The following is a 21,551-nucleotide window of genomic DNA, read 5'->3' as shown; positions in this document are numbered from 1 at the left end:
AGTGTGTCAGAGAAGGCTCAAAAAAGTACAAAGTGTATCAAGAAATGTTCATACAGAAGTACAAAGTGCGTCAGAGAGACTCATACAGAAGTATAAAGTGCGTCAGAGAGGCTCATACAGAAGTACAAAGTGCGTCAGAGAGACTCATACAGAAGTACAAAGTGCGTCAGAGAGACTCATACAGAAGTATAAAGTGCGTCAGAGAGACTCATACAGAAGTACAAAGTGCGTCAGAGAGGCTCATACAGAAGTACAAAGTGCGTCAGAGAGGCTCATACAGAAGTACAGAATGCGTCAGAGAGACTCATACAGAAGTACAGAGTGCGTCAGAGAGACTCATACAGAAGTACAGAGTGCGTCAGAGAGGCTCGTACAGAAGTACAGAATGCGTCAGAGAGACTCAAACAGAAGTACAGAGTGCGTCAGAGAGACTCATACAGAAGTACAAAGTGCGTCAGAGAGGCTCATACAGAAGTACAAAGTGCGTCAGAGAGACTCATACAGAAGTACAAAGTGCGTCAGAGAGGCTCATACAGAAGTACAAAGTGCGTCAGAGAGACTCATACAGAAGTACAGAGTGCGTCAGAGAGGCTCATACAGAAGTACAAAGTGCGTCAGAGAGACTCATACAGAAGTACAGAGTGCGTCAGAGAGGCTCATACAGAAGTACAGAGTGCGTCAGAGAGACTCATACAGAAGTACAAAGTGCGTCAGAGAGACTCATACAGAAGTACAGAGTGCGTCAGAGAGGCTCATACAGAAGTACAGAATGCGTCAGAGAGACTCATACAGAAGTACAGAGTGCGTCAGAGAGACTCATACAGAAGTACAAAGTGCGTCAGAGAGACTCATACAGAAGTACAGAGTGCGTCAGAGAGGCTCATACAGAAGTACAGAATGCGTCAGAGAGACTCATACAGAAGTACAGAGTGCGTCAGAGAGGCTCATACAGAAGTACAGAGTGCGTCAGAGAGGCTCATACAGAAGTACAGAATGCGTCAGAGAGACTCATACAGAAGTACAGAGTGCGTCAGAGAGGCTCATACAGAAGTACAGAATGCGTCAGAGAGGCTCATACAGAAGTACAGAATGCGTCAGAGAGACTCATACAGAAGTACAGAGTGCGTCAGAGAGGCTCATACAGAAGTACAGAGTGCGTCAGAGAGGCTCATACAGAAGTACAGAATGCGTCAGAGAGGCTCATACAGAAGTACAGAATGCGTCAGAGAGGCTCATACAGAAGTACAGAATGCGTCAGAGAGGCTCATACAGAAGTACAGAATGCGTCAGAGAGACTCATACAGAAGTACAGAATGCGTCAGAGAGGCTCATACAGAAGTACAGAATGCGTCAGAGAGGCTCATACAGAAGTACAGAATGCGTCAGAGAGGCTCATACAGAAGTACAGAATGCGTCAGAGAGACTCATACAGAAGTACAGAGTGCGTCAGAGAGGCTCATACAGAAGTACAGAATGCGTCAGAGAGACTCATACAGAAGTACAGAGTGCGTCAGAGAGGCTCATACAGAAGTACAGAATGCGTCAGAGAGGCTCATACAGAAGTACAGAATGCGTCAGAGAGGCTCATACAGAAGTACAGAGTGCGTCAGAGAGACTCATACAGAAGTACAGAATGCGTCAGAGAGACTCATACAGAAGTACAGAGTGCGTCAGAGAGGCTCATACAGAAGTACAGAATGCGTCAGAGAGGCTCATACAGAAGTACAGAATGCGTCAGAGAGGCTCATACAGAAGTACAGAGTGCGTCAGAGAGGCTCATACAGAAGTACAGAGTGCGTCAGAGAGACTCATACAGAAGTACAGAGTGCGTCAGAGAGACTCATACAGAAGTACAGAGTGCGTCAGAGAGACTCATACAGAAATCCTTAAAATATAAACTGTTAATATATAAAACTTTCTACGCTACAGACATTTTTATTAAATTTAATGTGAATATTGAGGGGATATTTTCGCCCGAGTCTTTATAATTTACATTTATATAATTGCACACCTTTGAAGCGCCTCGGGAGAATAACCTTCCTTGGAATGTTTAATTTTCTGCACCGCATTTTTAATTTTCTCAGAGAGAGAGAGCATAAAACTGTATTCCTTGTGGAGACAGTCTAGGTTCCAATATTGTAAAAGTTAATTGATTATTTTACATTGGTAAATGTATGTATTATACATTGATGAATGTACATATTTCAGGTTCATATAATCAGCTATTTTACACATAACTTTTATGTTATTTTACATTTATAAATGGTTATTTTATTATTATTATTATTATACTTATTTTGCATTTATAAGGTTATTTTAAACTTATTAACGAAGCTATTTTAAATTTTTAATCATAAATTTATAATCATTACATTTATAATCATAAATGTAAAATAGCTTCTGCTATTTTACCATTAATCATTCTGTTATTTTCCCCTCGTTGGAAAGGTAACATTGCTAGGTTACCTTTCATACATATATTTAATCTTTTAATTACATTCATCTCTTTCTCTCTCTCTCTTTCTCTCTCTTTCTCTCTTTCTCTCTCTCTCTCTCTCTCTCTCTCTCTCTCTCTCTCTCTCTCTCTCTCTCTCTCTCTCTCTCTCTCTCTCTCTCTCTCTCTTCTCTCTCTCTCTCTCTCTCTCTCTCTCTCTCTCTCTCTCTCTCTCTCTCTCTCTCTCTCTCTCTCTCTCTCTCTCTCTCTCTCTCTCTCTCTCTCTCTCTCTCTCTCTCTCTCTCTCTCTCTCTCTTTCTTTCTTTCTCTCTCTCTCTCTGTCGTTCTGTCTCAGAAAATGTAATATTTCGAATACATGAAAAAATATTCAAAAAGTACTTTGAAAAACAAATCCTTGATTTTAGACTTAATTTAAATCACAGAAGGCAGGAGCCAATATTTCTTACAGGAGGACAATATAGCCGGCCCCGACCAGAATATGATACTTCCACACACCCTAATGTGTCATCTTGAAAAGGTGAGCGATGATAGCCACAAGCGTCTGGCTTTCAACCGTAGACAGACAATATGTTGTTTAAAATTCAGCTACTGGGAGCAAAACGTTCCAAGTGGCACGGGCTATGGAGGCTTCCACACTGCAGTCTTCACTAAGGAAACAAATATAGGAATGTGCCTCAATGCCAATAGTGACTGCCCAGACAGGTACAAGAGGAGTGTTGTCAACGCTTACGTCGACCGTGCTCTCAGCCACAGCTCAGGATGGAAGCAAGTCGATTAAGAACTCAGTAAGGTAAGGCAGGTCCTAGTCAACAGCGGCTTATCTGATGGTTTTGTTGAAGACATCATAAAAAGTAAGGTGAAATGCCATGCAACCTCTGAAGAGTCAACCAACACAACACTTGTACTCCCTATTAGACTATTTTACAGGAACTTCTTTTCGACAGCTCATAAAGCGGAGGAAAGTGTCCTGAAAGATATTATTAATAGGAACGTTATCCCCACAGACACAAATAAGAAGATACAATTGACAATTTACTACAAAAACAGGAAAACGGTCATCCTACTCATGAAAAACTCTCCAGACACCAAACAGAACGCCTTGAAAGAAACCAACGTCGTCTATGCCTTCTCATGAGCGCTCGGGGACTGTCAGCCCCAAAGATCTAAGTATATAGGCAAGACAACAATGTCTCTTTCTAGGCGATTAACAATACACAAACAACAGGGCTCCATCCAGGAACATATAATATCCTCTCACAACCAGACCATCACCAGAGAAATCTTAGCTAACAACACAGAAATCCTCGATAGATACAGCGATAGCAGGAGACTCGACATCAGTGAGGCCCTATACATCAAAACTTCTACCAGCAATCAACAGCCATTTAACACATAACTATATTCTACCCATTTCAAGACCCCGAACCAACATAGAAGCAGCAAGAGAAAATATGGGCCAATAGGCCTTCTGTAGTTACTTTCATTCCTATGTTCTCATATGCAATTCATACCAATTGATTCGTGTTCTATCTTTTGTCACCTCACCCAAAACGAATATAAGCATGGAATGATATGTGTAAACCTGTCTTGAAAATGTGAGAAATCCTTGTGAAACGCTTTTAGGCGTCAGACCATAAATAAAAAATGAGGGAATGAACTTTGGAGAGTTAATTTCTCATTTACCCCCGACAGTGAAGAAAAACGTAAGAAATATTGAGAAGATTCGTGATAAAATCATTAAATTTACCCTTTCGGTCATATTCAACAACATATGTTTACAAGAAAAACTGCTACCAAAATATACTAATATATATATATATATATATATATATATATATATATATATATATATATATATATATATATATATATATATATATATATATATATATATATATATATATATAATATATCACTTTTGTGATGATATATTACACTAATAGCGTTAATGCTAATCATGAACACAATCCAAATTATACTTCAAAGCTAAATAAAGTTATATAAAGTTAACCTAAAAACTAGAGTAAAACTGTTGACTGTGATGAGATTAAGCCACCACCGGCGCCCTCTGCCCCTGACTCCAGTACTAAACCCCAACTACACAACAAGAAGATTTTGGAAACTTGCCTACTATGTATTAATTTAGAATTTTCTCTTTTGGTCATGCCTGCGGAGGAGAATTAATGTCCCAGCACGATGGGGGCCCCTGGAACAACGCCAGGGTCTTGGGTAGCCAGAGATGCTCGTAGTTCTCTCTCTCCCTATATATATATATATATATATATATATATATATATATATATATATATATATATATATATATATATATATATATATATATATATATATATATATATATATATATATATATATATATATATATATATATATATGTATATATATCAACAAAGCAGAGGTCTTTGGAATACACTATCTTCTTACAAATCATCTTTCAAGCTTGTCTTATAACTGTAGTAGAGCATCTATGTCTTCATACATATACATATACCAACAGCCACAGAAACATTGACGAATTTAAGAATTTCATTAAAGTTTTCCGAAAATGGTAGAATTATTGTGTCTTTTGTTTTTCAAAACTGAAGGAAGAATTTCAAATAATTATAACAGATTTTATAAAGGTGAAGCAAACACGGTACACAGCAGTGACTTCATCATATGTATTAATCATACATACACATATTTTAACAGATAAAACAACAGAGATTTCCTAAAGCAACTACAACCCACAATAAACATCGTCATTCAATTATCAACAACAAGCTCACATTACGGTTCGTCCTTGACCAGACCACACACTAGAAGGTGAAGGGACGACGACGTTTCGGTCCGTCCTGGCCCATTCTCAAATCGACTGTGGTTCGGTTCGTCCTTCTTTCACCACGAACGTGAGAGAGTTGTCAGTTTATGCAGTGCACCCACACCGCACCAGCCGGCCAATGAGTATGAAGAACCAGAATACCCTGTTCTCTCGAGAGGATAACCACCATTATTCTCTGCTCACTCACACCGGCGGTATACAGTTACAGTGGAATTCTTTATTAGTTTCACGTCTTATAGTGCTAATTGGATATCAAAATTTGTCAGGTTCTTTATAGGTGAAAATGAACTTAGGAGAGAGAGAGAGAGAGAGAGAGAGAGAGAGAGAGAGAGAGAGAGAGAGAGAGAGAGAGAGAGAGAGAGAGAGAGAGAGAGAGAGAGAGAGAGAGAGAGAGAGAGAGAGAGAGAGAGAGAGAGAGAGAGAGAGAGAGAGAGAGAGAGAGAGAGAGAGAGAGAGAGAGAGAGAGAGAGAGAGAGAGAGAGAGATAGAGAGAGAGAGAGAGATAGAGAGATCAATGTCCCTCACGCCCTGCACATCTTTTTTTCCTTCCTTTTCCCATTCTTGCAGCTCTTCATCCCTTTTGTTACCCTTCCTTCCCCTCCCCCTCTCCCCCCCCCAACCTTTTATCCGTCTCTCTTACTCTCTCCCTCCCTTCCCGGCCCCTCCCTCCCTTTCTCAACCATTCTCCACTTCCACTGTTCCCAATTTGGCTCAGGGCCATTTGCCATCACCAACCTGTTTCTCCCATTATCTTCCTCTTTCCGTGCCTCCCTTTTGCAAGTGTTCCCTCTCGCACACCATCCTTTCTCCTCCTTCTTCTTCTCTTTCTTCTTCTCCTATTACTACCCTATCTCCTCCTTTGTTCCTTTCTAACCACTCTCTCAGCCAATCTTCTTTTTCAACCATATCATTAAATATATTCTTCTATCTTTCTCCGTCCTGCCTTTCTCTCTCTATCATCTCCATCCCTCCATCCTCTTATCTTCTCTCCGTTCATCAGTCAAAATGAACATTCCCAGTGAACTGGTGAAAGTTTTCCCCTAAACCGGAAAATGGTTTAATGACACACACACACACACACACACACACACACACACACACACACACACACACACACACACACACACACACACACACACACATACCTGTTGCTGGTTTGTCCTCTTCCATCCGGCATTCTGTAATGCTGAAGACAACAATTACTGCGATGCTGAGTCTACAACAATTACTGAATTACAAGGCTACAACAATTACTGAATTACAAGGCTACAACAATTACTGAATTACAAGGCTACAACAATTACTGAATTACAAGGCTACAACAATTACTGAATTACAAGGCTACAACAATTACTGAACTACAAGGCTACAACAATTACTGAATTACAAGGCTACAACAATTAATCTCAGTAACACTAATCTGAGTTGAATCATTAACTTTTACCTACGGATAACACGTCATTTAATCCAACTATTAATCAAATTCATTTCCTATTATATTGAAAAATTATCTTAATTATTTGTATAGAACTTAATTTTCCAATTTTTGAATAGGTATATTCACTTATGAATCACTTACGAATATCTATATACACTTATATATAAGTATATACACTCAGGAATAAGTATATATATTTATGGAAGAGTATATACATTTATACATAAAAGTATATAAGTATATACGTTGTATTATCAGTGTATGATGAAGTTCTACAAATAGAAATAAAGCGATAAAATGGCTGGGTTGTAAATGTATCGAACTAAGAAACAGAGTTGCCAGCTGGGATCGTTATATACCCGGCTAAACAGTCGTCCTCTTTAACCAGCTGGCTCTAGCAGCCCATGTCTCCTTGGAGCCGGATGGTGTCACTATCTCTCTCAGGGCTGCAGAGTCGGGCTGGTGAGTCTTGCTTTTATCTTAGATGTTTTTTGCCTTCCTCACCTCTGTGTCTGGCCTCTGTACCGCACCTCTGTATCACATTTAGGTAGTTCACTTGTGTTACACCTATGTATCTCACCTCCATGTCATACCTCTGTACCGATCTCTGTAACTTACCTAAGTCTCTTACCTGTACATCTCAGTTTCTTAACTTCTGTACCCTAACTTCTGGATTTCACATCTGTATCTCATCTCTGAATCTAACCTCAATACCTCAACATTTGCATCATTGCAAGCTTTAGCTGAGTTTAACACGATATGTTACACTAGGAATATTTTCACACAGTGATGCAGACAAAAATATAAAGAAATTAATTTAATAATTTGTGTCTAATGTAATGTTTCACCTATTTTAATCACGTTTATTAGAATATTTTGTGTTTTGTTTAATTTAATGTTTTGGAGAGTTTTTCTCCATAGTTTCTTCGTGGCTGTAAGAGGCACGCAACAAAGGTAGTTTGGGAATACTTGAGTGTGTTTTGTCTGAGTTTGGTCGGGAGGGACCGCGACGGCCTGTAAATGTGTCAAAAGAGAGGCAAGTGTCGAAGTTTGCAACTTTGTTACCATTTCACAGTTGGTTGTGGCATGTCTTCTGCGCCTCTACGGCACTTCAGGGAGTGCCGAAGAGCAGAGGATGGGGCGGGGAGGGGTCAGTGCCGCTATTCCGGAACGTAAAAAGAGGTGAGCTTTAAAGCGAGGAGAGAAGGCATCTCTTCACCATATGTAGCCAGGAAGGGCTAATGGGGTTCGTACGGTACAGATCAAAGTCATGAATAGTGACAGAGTCAAGGGGAAGGGATGAAACGGATTTCGGAATCGAAAACAATATCAGGTTCTCTAGACCGAGAGAGGAAAGGTGTGTCCTGAGGCCGGGAGTGTAAACACCGCCGACGGTCAGGGACTGAAGGCTGCTGTGCTGTAGCTCACACCCAGATGATACCAGCACTCAGCCAAAAGCAAAAATTTGTGATTGCCAACTAAGGGGAGATACAGTAAACAAAAAAATACAGAGAGAAATGAGTGAACAAATGCTTTAATCCTTCATTTAAACAATATGCAATAAAAATAAAGCAAATAATAGATACCAGAGGAACAAGTGCACAGTCTACACTACAAAATCAAACTCCTTAATATGCTGAAAGCAATTATGAACATTTTTTATTAACATTTATATGTAAATCCGCATTTATGCAGCTACCCTAGGCTATATGAAGGGTTATATAGTGTCATCAAGAGCTAGCTATGTGATACTAACGTACCTAGATATTTATAAAGCTACCTCAGATAATATGAAGAGTTACACAGTATTTGTATCCCAGCAGAAGCAAGAGTCTTGACAACTCTACGTACATTCATACCCACATTTCACTATTATACTTCACAGGCCTCAGGACATAAACGCACACGTCTCCTATGCTTGAACTCGACGAATTAGATTATATATATATATATATATATATATATATATATATATATATATATATATATATATATATATATATATATATATATATATATATATATATATATATATATATATATAACACGTGCTTGATATTTGCAACTAGTGCACGCCCTCTGCACGGAATGTAGCCTGCAGGACAATGCATACACGAAGACCTTGGTCCTACACGGGAAGGCTCGGACGCATGGGGGCGGGGGGGGGGAGTACCAGGCTGCACGAGGGGAACCTGGTAGGGGACCGAGCAAGGGAAGTAGCCAGGGAAGTAGATGGGAAGGAAAGAGGAAGTGCCGAGGAGTGAGGAGTAGAAGCGAGGAAGAAAGAGGAATTAGCGAGGGAGGGAGGGATTAGAGTGAACAGAGAAAGAGCAAGGAAAGTAGAGACATGAACCAATGAAAGTAGTGAGTTAGGGTTCAATTTTAACAACGAGGGAAGGAAAGAAATGGGTCAATTATAGGAAGGGAAGGAGCGAGGGCATAGCGAGGGAACGTACCTGAAAAGTAGCGAGGGAACGTCCCAGAAAAGTAGCGAAAGAAGGAACCAGGAAAGTAACAAAAAATTAGTGAAAAATACAGCAAGAGAAAAAGATACAATTAACCCCCCACAGTGCTCATATTATTTACAATATTCCCGGACCACACTTCAACACACACACACACACACACACACACACACACACACACACACACACACACACACACACACACACACACACACACACACACACACACACACACACACAGGGGTTCGTGTGCGCTCTTAACAATGACACAAAAGCCAGGTTCCGTGCAGCAGTCACAAGAGGAATTAGGATGTTAGTTCAGCCATCATTATACATTATGCTAATGAGACAGATTTTACATTCCATGCCGTAATGAACCGTACGGCATTAAAGAGAGCTCATTCTCTTCATTAGAGTTGGGACGCTGTAGAGTGATATTTTAATCGTGTAGTTTTTAAGCCCCAATATGATTAGAATTCATTACAACTCCCGTAAATGTGTTTGAAAAAATACTGATTTCAAGATATATTTGGTATTGGAATCCTTTTGTAAATCAGAGGAAAGAAATTGATCGTTTTTTTAACCACTGGCAAATATATTAGCTTCCCCAAATATGGTGTCGTGTATTTCATGTAAATAAATGCATATATTAGAAATCTCTGGGCTTTAGAAATCCTGCTTTTTGACTTGTTGAGGCAGAGTGCATAACACGTTAAAAACACGTTCCTCGTTCTCACTGGTGGCAATTAAGGCTTTGTTGATAAAGAACATTGCACCACTTCTCGTCTTATGTAAATGATCCTTACTAATCAGTATTTTGTATCCAGGTAAAGTTTATTCTGTAAACAGGTAATTATCACATGTGTGTCAGAGCTGCACTGTGATTTCAGGTCTCCCGGAAAGCATTTGCATGATAGCTAGTTGCGTTTCAGTACAGAAATTTCGGTGTTCTCATTTTAACATTTGACTTCGTTAATATTTATTAATAGATACAAAAAACGACCAATTTTAGTATCTGATCTAGCCTGAAATCCTCACATTTAAGGTTCCTACCAAAAAATCTACATTTTGTTTTAAAAAAATATTCCATCTTTTAGTTACTTAAGGTTTATAAGTTTCAGACAATCACATGAGACTATTGCTCACACATCTTGGTAGCCAACCCTCTATTCAAATCCCAGATGTAATGCGTAGTTAGCAGATTCGTGCGAGAGGTTCACGGGAAATATGTGGGGGTTGAGCCATCGCTTATAAACCTAAGAATAAGGGAAGCAGCTTCCCGAAACCTGCAGAATTCCTTCTGGCCCATAATAGGCAGGTCCTATTGGCCCATTTTCTAAATCTAAATTTTTGCATTTTGTATTCAGTGTTTCCGGTGCTATTCTGCGAGAATATTTTGAACATCAGTTTAATATATCATTTGTTATAATCACTCAACAGTGTATGTTCACTAAGAGAATGCTTTAGTTCTGGACTATATACAGGGACTAAGCTAAGGAAGGTTATGTTCAAGACTATAATAGTGGTGGTTATGTTCAGGTGTATGTTAGTGAAGGCTACTATAGCCGCAAGAACCACAATAGGTTCACTAAAGTGATGGAATGCTTCTGCCTCGACACTAACCCAATAGAAATAACTCATTCATGCCTCTTGCTCGTTCAAGGGGAATAGTTTGCATGGAACAGATATTGGATATATAAAATCAATTGAGAATATAAATGTTGTTTCTCAGAACGACAGAGAAACAAATACAGAGACAAGAGACATATGGAGAGAGAGAGAGAGAGAGAGAGAGAGAGAGAGAGAGAGAGAGAGAGAGAGAGAGAGAGAGAGAGAGAGAGAGAGAGAGAGAGAGAGAGAGAGAGAGAGAGAGAGAAGAGAGAGGGAGAGCGAGCGAGCGAGAGAGAGAGAGAGAGAGAGAGAGAGAGAGAGAGAGAGAGAGAGAGAGAGAGAGAGAGAGAGAGAGAGAGAGAGAGAGAGAGAGAGAGAGCGAGCGAGCGAGAGAGAGAGAGAGAGAGAGAGAGAGAGAGAGAGAGAGAGAGAGAGAGCGAGAGAGAGAGAGAGAGAGAGAGAGAGAGAGAGAGAGAGAGAGAGAGAGAGAGAGAGAGAGAGAGAGAGAGAGAGATATATATATATATATATATATATATATATATATATATATATATATATATATATATATATATATATATATATATATATATATATATATATATCAGACACAGGATGATTCCAAAGTTGTGTTGTTGCACGGGACATTGCAGGAGCCTTTGATCGGGTCTGGCACTCTGGACAACTGGCAATGCTTCAAGCACTTGTTACTTCAGGCAAAACGGACTCAGTTACGCCGAGAACGGACTCTAAGAGTAGTCCTGAATGAAGCAGAATCTGAAACCAACTCAACAGGTGCCAGTGTACCGCAGGGTAGTGTGGGTGGCCATTTGTCGTGGAACATCTTCTTCCACGGTTTACTCCGCCCAGTCATTTGGACTGGACGGTACAGAGCGACAGTCCCGCTTCATGCAGGTCGATGTTCAATCCCCGACCGTCTAAGTAGTTGGGCAAAACACCTTCGCCTCCCCCTAACCCCCGCCATCCCAAATCTTTATCCTGACCCCTTCCAAGTGCTATATAGTCCTAATGGCTTGGTGCTTTCTCTTGATGGTTCCCGTTCCTTCTCATCCCTGAAGCTCAGGCCTATGCTGATGACTAAACTCTAACCTTTACATATCAAAAAGAAGAAATGCAAACTGCTACGAGGCCCATTATAAGCTTTCAAACTTTCAGCAATATTTACCTCGGGAGGGTGCAGACAAGTCACATTTCAGGCATATAAAAACAGAGGCGATGTTGTTAACTAGACAGCATGGTTTGCCACATGGGAGAGGTACACAAATGAGTGGAAAAAACCTTGTGTTCAGCGACGAAGTTGACATCTTGGGAATGAAATTTGCCTCTTCAATGACAATAAAAAGTCACGTGCTTAACCTAGCAAGTAAGGCAGCCAAGACATTAGCTGCCTTAAGGTGGATCTCATACCTTCTCAACACAACTACGGGCTCACCATAGCCCGTGCTACTTGGAACTTTGCTCCAGGTAGCGAATCTTTAATAACAACAACAATTCTGAACACAAAACCTTACACGAGGCTCCAGTTCGCTCTGAGTACGCAGCGCTCTCCTGAATGGCCTAATCCCTGTTGTTTATCACAATTTTGGACAAAGTGGAGGACGGTGCTATGGACGGGGGGGGTGGAATTATCAGGGGAAAACCGCCAAGTCATTACGACTATATAGCACTCGGAAGGGATCAGGATAATGATTTTTAATGGGACAGAAGAAAGGAATGGTGCCCAACCACACGGCAGCCTTATGTTGGCTGTGTCTTTCTCAAAAACGTCATTCCATCAGCGATCATTCATTCCTAGAATGACTCACATTTGGAACACGTTTGTTCAACATGTAAATACGCGTGAAATCAACACAGCTGACCAGATGAAGGCTTTAGCACAGTTGGCTCCTGATTAACCCTGTTCCCTACTTAATTATTAGTTACCATTACATTTTAATTATTCACGATGGTTAATAAATGAACAGGCTGCAGATGAGCTGATGTACCGTAACAGCTGTATGCTTGCTTGCAGTTTCATTAGCAACTTTAGCACAATTGCTAATGAACTTTAGTCTTAGTTAAAAACAAGAGAGAAACTGAGACGGTCAAAGAAGAGACGGAGAGACAGACAAACAGACATGGCGTCCATGCACACAGAGAAACAAGAGAATGATGAGGTGAGATTAAACTAGGAGACAAAACCGTATGATCACGACACACAGTCTCGTTAATTGTTAATGCAGCAGACGTCTTCTAATTAATTATTCAACAAACTTTAAGAATTTTCATCACCATTGTCTTTCACAAGAATTATCTCGAAATTTAACCTTCAGGCCAATTTCGTATTTTATATATATATATTATATATATATATATATATATATATATATATATATATATATATATATATATATATATATATATATATATATATATAACTAAGAACTATTTTAACCCGACCTGGATTCGAACCTCCCTCCGCCCAGGATCACCCTTTGGCAAACAGAGTACCATACCGTACAGTGGTTACGGTACCCAGTACATCTCCTGTGCCGGGTACTGCGGGCTCACCATACCCCGTGCTGCTAGGAACGTTTTGTTCCGAGTGATCTCCAAGGCGGTGATCCTGGACGGCGGGGGTTCGAATCCTGGACGGTTCTAAAGAGTTCTTAGTGATTAATGGTTCGCGCGTTCATGCAGCTCTTGTGTCATATTTACACCACTAGAGAGATCTGTATGCAGAGGGGTGCCACCTCTGGTGCATTTGTAGGGACCCATAGCCTCGGAAAAGAGAATAAAGGGTATTCAGAGAAAACTTAGGAGATTCTCCCTGAACACTTGAATATTTTATTTTCCTGCCAATAGCGTGACCATGTAATATATATACAGTATAGGTATATTATTTCCATATTGTAATTTTACTAGTTTTATTAATTTCATCTATTTATCTATCTCTCCTTCGTTTTATATTTGTATTAATCTTTTTACCAGTCAATATATTTCCATTAAAACTGGTTTCTTCAATAAATATTTATTTATATAGATGAAATACGGGCTTTAAAGCGAATTAAGAATTTAAAAACGCGAGATAAGAGCGAACTTTACGCGAGTTATCAACCAGACTATAGAGAGTTCAGAACAAGTATTAACCGAAAATTCTAAACAATTTAGAACAATTTTGCAAAGTGTTCAGAGCGCGGATATGTCGTAAAATAACGTCATCTCACTTAATTCACACGTAATGGTACGCAAACATTGAAAAGCACTAACCTTGATGGCGTTAATGGTCCTAATTACATTTTAATTTAGCGTTGTCCGGGATAAGACTTGACAGGACATATCCACGGCGCTTTGGTAAATTTGTATTTCTATTTATACACATTTATTTAGGTAAATCCGTACGATTTGTGTGTATGTTTTCCGTGAGAAGGGTGGCAATATAGGCGTCCACTCGTGGGCAACATCCCTACGTGTGAATGGTTGCAAGGTATAGCAACATCCCTGGAAACACAAACCGAAACTGTCTCTATTTTCCGCTTGTTATAACTTGTAATAAAGTTGTTACATCTTGGCTTAACGTGTTTATGACGTATTAGAACGTTGTTACAACTTGCTATATTGGTTGTTATAACTGGTTAGGAGGTGTTAAAACTTGTTCGAACGTTGTACCAACGTCGTAGTTTCGGTGTGTGTTTGAGGGATTGTGTCTCTTGCACAAATTGCATGTTTAATAGTTTCTGTTGCCTGTATGCCTGAGCCATATCTGTTCCCTGTCCTCCAGCTCCTTTATCTTGCCTCACAAACACACCTTCCTCCCTATTCCTTACCTTCCCGCACGCACCTTTCTCACTATCTACCTCCTTTACCTCACCCCTCCCTCCCTTCACCCCGGACTCTTCCACCCTACCTTCCCCAACCCGTTCTCGCACTTGCTTATAGTCAATATCTTGCTTATGAATAAGTGCATATATTACTTTCTAATTTATTGTGAATATTTGAGTTTACCTTGAAAAGCCGAATAGAAAACCACAACCTAACCTAACCTTCTTGATATGTTAAGATATTACAATTAGTACTGAACCTATACCTATATTGATATTACAGTTTTATAAAAATAATAAAACAAAACTAAAATATTTAAATAAATTGTAAAGTAACTCAGGATATTGTCAAATTTTGTATAAAATCTCTATTGTTTAATAAAACTGAGAGAAAAAGTTAGTGCCTTGAAAAAAAATATGGCTTGGAATATGTCACATATATACTTATTTATAAGCAAAATAATGCCTATAAGCAATAAGTCATATATGTGATATATTGTGCGAGAGCAGGTTGACCTTCCCTAAACCCCTCTCCCCCTTAACCTTTTCCCTTTACTCATCCCCTTATCTCTTCCCTCACCATTCTACTCATCACCCTTTTCACCCTTCCACCTCATCCACTTCTCACTCCACCCACAAACCCTCCCATTCACTCCTCTCCCCTTACACATTCCCCCCCCCCCTCACCCCTCACTCCTCCCCTTTACCTCCCACTCGTCTCTCTATTATCCCTCTCTCTCATAAATCCAGCTTACCTCCCCCTTACTCCTCCCACTCAACCCACCCACTCACCCCTTACACTCACCACTCCCACTCACCCCACCCACACACCCCTCCCACTCACCACTCCTACTCACCCCTTACACTCACCCTCCCACTCACCACTCACCCACACACACTCCTCCCTCTCACCCCTCCCAATCACCCCTCTTACTCACCACTCACTCCTCCCTCTCACCACTCAGCACACCCACTCACCCCTCCCACTCACCACTCACCCTCCCACTCACCGCGTCAACATCAGTTCGTAAAACTAAAATTCTCCCATCAGGTCCTCAGCTTTACTACATTCCCTCACACCTAACTCCTTATATACGTCAGCCCCCACTTACCCCTCCATCCTCATCCTCCCCCATCCCTCTCCCCCCTCTCAGTTCCCTTCCATCCTGCCTCCACCTCACTTCCCATCTCTCAGTTCCCGTCTTTTCTCATCTCTCTCTGCTCTTTTCCCTTCTGTCTATACTTTCCATCTTTCTCTTCCCATATTTTCATTATCTCTCTTTTTCCTTAATTATTCATTGTTCCCCAGGTATTGTTCATTCTTCATTACCTTTTGCTATTTTCGCTTAATCCATCCTCTCCCCTTAATTTTTCTCCCTTTCCTGTTTATTTTTTCTCTCTACCCCCCATACCTTTTCCCTCTCTTTTCCTATTCACCTTTTCTAAAGTTCTCTCTCCCCCCCCCATTCCCCCCCCCCCCCCCGCTCCTTTCCTGTTGGTATCAATGCGATGGTTGAAAATTGGTGAGATATTATATAATAAATTGATCTAACAGGCACTTTCCCCTGATAAATTTAATTCAGTATTTCCGCTATATTTTCCATTAAGCGAATACCTGGTAAAAACATTCTTCCTGTGTTTCAAATCCTGTAGTGCAAAGATTGTGTATGTGATATAAATGTTATCATGTGTTGCCATCTTTATACATGTGTTGAAAGCTTAATACATGCATTGCAATCTTTATACATGTTTGCACACTTTGCACACATATTATGTGTTGCAAATTTTATACATATGTTGCAATCTTTATACATATGGGGGAGGGGGGGAACCTTTATACATGTAATACCAACCTTTTTTCGTATTAGTAGCTATGAATTTTTTCAGGGGGCGGGGTTGGAGATTTGTAGGTTTAATAGAAAATTTTAAGTTTTTGTTGGTTGATTTGAAGTTTTTTTGGGGGGGAGATTTTAATTTTTCATTTGGTGATTTGTACTTTTTTGTTGGGGGACGAATAGTTTTTAATTCTCATATCAATTCACTTCTTAGACAGCGTTATCAAATCGAAATTTAAACCACAACTTCCACAGAAAATTCAAACAATTCGAACGATATGTCTGTGAAACCAAACGACCAAACGATGAAGGCATGATCAGGGGAAACTGTTAGTAAGACTCAGGGAAATCATTATGTTTGGGAAGGAAAAATTCTTGTCTTCATCGTTTGACCATTAAGTTTAAAAATACATTTTGGAAGCATCAGCAAAAGCGCATTTTTAATCTCATCGTGTCATTTGTTTCAGGTTGAGACTACGACGTCGACTTGCGGCTTGACAGGTAAAGCGATAGTTTTAGGTCAGATATATGTATTTCACACCTAAAACCATCGCTTATACACCTTTTATATGTATAAATTTATTCGTATTGGGGTTAAATCTTTCCCCTTTTTATTATTCGAAGTGTCCCGTCCCATCCCAAATCCTCGTCCTGGTCCCTTCCAAGTGCTATAAAAGTCGTAATGGCTTGGCGATTTTCCCTGAAGAAGCTTTCTCCGGTATTAATAAAATATAACAGAAAAGTGTCTTTTTCTTAGATTGTGGGCAACTGGTCTCTTGTTTCTCTTATTTGGAGTCAATGTTTGGACTCTACAATGCCTGAAAAGCTTCTCCTGCCGTCAGAGGTCGGCTCTTCAGGTCAATATCCTGAATGGTGCTTCGTGGCTTTCTTAGAGTCGTTTTACTTTATCGTTCATACCAATTTCTCTGTTTTATTCTGTATCTGAAAGGTGTTCTTATTCGTAAGTGAATTTAATATGTGTGAGAAAACATCGATGTTATGGGATCGAACATGGATCCGTAGACGCCCAGGAACAAGCACTACCCACTGAATGATGCCTCCCCCCAACATTTACTCGTAGATATATATCACCTTGTTTTCATTGAAATTAAACAATAACAATAATAATGAAAGTAGATTACGAGCAAGATATGCAACAAAGTTCGTTCCTGAGCTGAAGGGTTTGAGCTCTGATCAAAGTGTGAGGGTACTGGACTTCGACTTACTGGAAGAGAGACTGAAATAACTAGACCTCTCCACACTAGAAGAAACGCTGATGGAACTAGACCTCTCAACACTCGAGGAGATAGGAGAGGTAAGGAAATACCTTTTTCATAATACCTATTATGAGAGTAAGGAAATCTCATAATAGGAGAGATAAGGAACAATAACATTAGGGGAGATGACATACAAAACATACTCTCCGGTGAATGCTTAAAGGCATCGAAGGATGTAACGAGAGCGAGGAAGATCGAAATGAGTGGACATGGATGAGGACTTGAGACGATGAGTCACAGACACGTCAGGAAAAACTTGTTGAGAGTAAAGATTTTAAATAAGTGGAACTGGTTAGATTAACTAGTGAGTGAAGTTTATTTATTATAGAAATTTATAGGTAAAATGCTAAAATCAAGAAGGAAGAGATATTATTTGATTATTATTACTGGTTCGAAAACTGACACTCCACCCCCCCCCCCCCCCCCCAATTTTTATGACGAAAATCAATAAAAACAATTGAAATGAACAAATGTATGAAGTAAAATAATGCATTCACACATTACACAAAATATTCTAGTGAGTAATTAAATATTAAATATTACTAAGTAGAGCAGTTCTACAGCATTAACACACAAACTCCAATACTGTTATCAAAGCAACAAATATTACAAATGTATGCGAGCCCATAATGAGGACTCGAACCTGGATAAGAGATAGGAAAGTATTCCCAAAACTCTGAAATCTTTGGCGTTACGAAGAGCTGTGTGTGTGTGTGTGTGTGTGTGTGTGTGTGTGTGTGTGTGTGTGTGTGTGTGTGTGTGTGTGTGTGTGTGTTTACTAGTTGTGTTACTAGTTGTGTTTTTGCGGGGGTTGAGCTTTGCTCTTTCGGCCCGCCTCTCAACTGTTTACTAACTACTTTTTTTTTTCCCACACCACACACACACACCCCAGGAAGCAGCCCGTGACAGCTGACTAACTCCCAGGTACCTATTTACTGCTAGGTAACAGGGGCACTTAGGGTGAAAGAAACTTTGCCCATTTGTTTCTGCCTCGTGCGGGAATCGAACCTGCGCCACAGAATTACGAGTCCTGCGCGCTATCCACCAGGCTACGAGGCCCCAACCGGGCCCCAGCCCCGAGGTGTGTGTGTGTGTGTGTGTGTGTGTGTGTGTGTGTGTGTGTGTGTGTGTGTGTGTGTGTGTGTGTGTGTGTGTGAGTGTGTGTGTGTGTGTGTGTGTGTGTGTGTGAGTGTGTGTGAGTGTGTGTGTGTGTGTGTGAGTGTGTGTGTGTGTGTGTGAGTGTGCTCAATTGAGGCTCATGTGTGCATTAGACTAATACCCATTGTTGACTTATGAACCGGTAATTAAGGTCATCATTGTTACACCTGACACCTCGCACAATTTATAGAATGGAACGCAACGCATAACATCCAACCACTAATATAATACCCCACACCTGGCATAATCCAAGTATCCCACACCTGGCATAATCCAAGTATCCCACACCTGGCATAATCCAAGTATCCCACACCTGGCATAATCCAAGTATCCCACACCTGGCATAATCCAAGTATCCCACACCTGGCATAATCCAAGTATCCCACACCTGGCATAATCCAAGTATCCCACACCTGGCATAATCCAAGTATCCCACACCTGGCATAATCCAAGTATCCCACACCTGGCATAATCCAAGTATCCCACACCTGGCATAATCCAAGTATCCCACACCTGGCATAATCCAAGTATCCCACACCTGGCATAATCCAAGTATCTAGCTCACCCTGATACTCCTATCTTAGTGAAGTATTTTGTAAATAACCATTTATATAATAACTTACAATGTACCTTATACTCGGTATTATATTGTACCTAATACGCAATACCTGGTAACTATTTTGTGCGTAATACTAAAATACAAAAACTCTTGTATTACGTGTTTCCGCAAACACCTGTGTGTGAAGGTGACTGAAGGTGAGTTAGTGGTGGAGAGAGAATTCTGAGAAGATGCTGCTAATGTACAGAAGATGAGAAAGGTTCAGATGTTGTTGGAAATATCAGACCTGCCCAGCTGTTGTGGAGGAGAGGAGGGGTGACTAGTTATTGTGGGGGAGATGTGGGATGTCTAGCTGCTGTGGGAAGATAAAGGGTTCCCCAGCTGTTTTCGAGGAGAAGAGACAGACAGACCGACCGATCGTGCTGGCATTCTGTCAGGAATAATAAAGTAGGTTGCAACCAAATCAGATCGAAGCATGTTAGCATATTTCAGCCTTGATCCAGTTTGTGACTTGCAAGAGTTGAATGTTACCATCTGCCTTACGTATGTGAAATATTCCTCACAAACGGAGAAATCGTTTGGGCTAGGACTCGTGCGTGTATAGGTTTTGATTACGAGTGGCTCAAAGGCGCCTAAGGAATTTGAATCCACAGGTTTGAGCCGAGACTCTGTTACTTTAGGGCCATCCAGCGCCCTGAAGAAATCTAAAAGCCCACAAGAACCAAGTACTAAAGGAAGCAACGGAAGTTCTATGTGAGGCATCTGGTATTTAAACCCAACCACACTAACTTATATACGTCTAAGCTTTGGTTGTAATAATACAGTGATATGTTAACTTGTAATTTCTTCAATAAATAACTAATCATATTTCCATATCAGGATTTACAGACTTTTGCTGAATCTAAACTTAACTAACTCATACAAGTTTTGACCAGTCTTGACAATTTTAAAACCTTGTATATATATCAGCACTGTAAATGCCTTTCATTCACCTGTAGACTTCGATCCTATCTCTCTTATTCAAAAGTTTGTAAACATCACAGGATTCTTCCCCTCAAAAGATGAATGTAATCATCTGGAGAATCTTAAAACCATCACAGGAGGGACGGCTCAAGCCAAGGACAACTAAAGGATGAAATATCAGAAAACTCTTGAATATTTGTATTTCAGTTTCTGTGATTTTTATCTTTTTTCCATTAATACTGAGATAAAAATTGGGGATTTAGTGTGGGTAAACTCACGTTTAAGAACTGAATAAAGAAGATGGATATAAATTTCAGAACCGCTGAAGAATGTGTTGAAGGGCGTTCAACATCACCCCGCCTGTGTCTGCCTTTGGTTCATGGCTGCGTAAGGCAAGGTTCGTATTAGGAGAAAGTGCTCAACCAGTGTGACTATATAACACTGGGATGGCATATGAGAACAAGTTGCTTTCAGATGAGAACTAAGTGCTTGGATATGAGCATAAAAAGCATGGATATGAGGACAAGGAGCTGGGATAAAAGGACATAGTTCTGGGATACGAAGACAATGAGCTGAGAAATGAGGCCGAGGAGCTGAGAAATGAAGCCAAGGAGCTGAGAAATGAAGCCAAGGAGCTGAGAAATGGGGCCGAGGAGCTGAGAAATGAAGCCAAGGAGCTGAGAAATGAAGCCAAGGAGCTGAGAAATGAAGCCAAGGAGCTGAGAAATGAAGCCAAGGAGCTGAGAAATGGGGCCGAGGAGCTGAGAAATGAAGCCAAGGAGCTGAGAAATGAAGCCAAGGAGCTGAGAAATGGGGCCGAGGAGCTGAGAAATGAAGCCAAGGAGCTGAGAAATGAAGCCAAGGAGCTGAGAAATGAAGCCAAGGAGCTGAGAAATGAAGCCAAGGAGCTGAGAAATGGGGCCGAGGAGCTGAGAAATGAAGCCAAGGAGCTGAGAAATGAAGCCAAGGAGCTGAGAAATGGGGCCGAGGAACTGGCCTCATTTCTCAGAAATAGAGTACCGTGTGTATTCATGATTCCTCAACTACTGTTACTGTCACACTTGTACCCATCAGTCCTTGGTGATGGACAGCCATGAATGGCTTCAAGACCTCGACAACAAAAATAATCC

The 21,551-nt window shown here is 40.4% G+C and overlaps 2 protein-coding genes across 2 annotated transcripts in view; one reads left to right on the top strand and one right to left on the bottom strand.

The window, feature by feature from the left end:
• Positions 1-21,551, bottom strand: part of LOC123757940 (uncharacterized) — a 444,009-nt gene that overhangs the window by 61,488 nt on the left and 360,970 nt on the right. The gene's annotated exons all lie outside the window — the stretch shown is intronic.
• On the top strand, positions 45-21,518 carry LOC123757743 (uncharacterized). The gene is made up of 3 exons (XM_069338469.1): positions 45-1,793; positions 17,222-17,308; positions 20,964-21,518. Exons 1-3 carry the CDS (start codon positions 45-47, stop codon positions 21,516-21,518), a joined length of 2,391 nt encoding a protein of 796 aa, XP_069194570.1.

This window comes from Procambarus clarkii, chromosome 40 (genome assembly GCF_040958095.1).
Source record: "Procambarus clarkii isolate CNS0578487 chromosome 40, FALCON_Pclarkii_2.0, whole genome shotgun sequence".
Classification (NCBI taxonomy): Eukaryota; Metazoa; Arthropoda; class Malacostraca; order Decapoda; family Cambaridae; genus Procambarus; species Procambarus clarkii.
This window is presented reverse-complemented; position numbering and strand designations above follow the sequence as displayed.

Excerpts from the sequence above, each read along its gene's own strand:
- LOC123757743 (XM_069338469.1), top strand. The coding sequence starts at position 45 with ATGTTCATACAGAAGTACAAAGTGCGTCAGAGAGACTCATACAGAAGT. Across the intron at positions 1,794-17,221 it reads GGCTCATACAGAAGTACAGA|ATTGTGGGCAACTGGTCTCT; the intron begins GTGCGTCAGAGA and ends TCTTTTTCTTAG. Across the intron at positions 17,309-20,963 it reads AGCTTCTCCTGCCGTCAGAG|GACATAGTTCTGGGATACGA; the intron begins GTCGGCTCTTCA and ends CTGGGATAAAAG.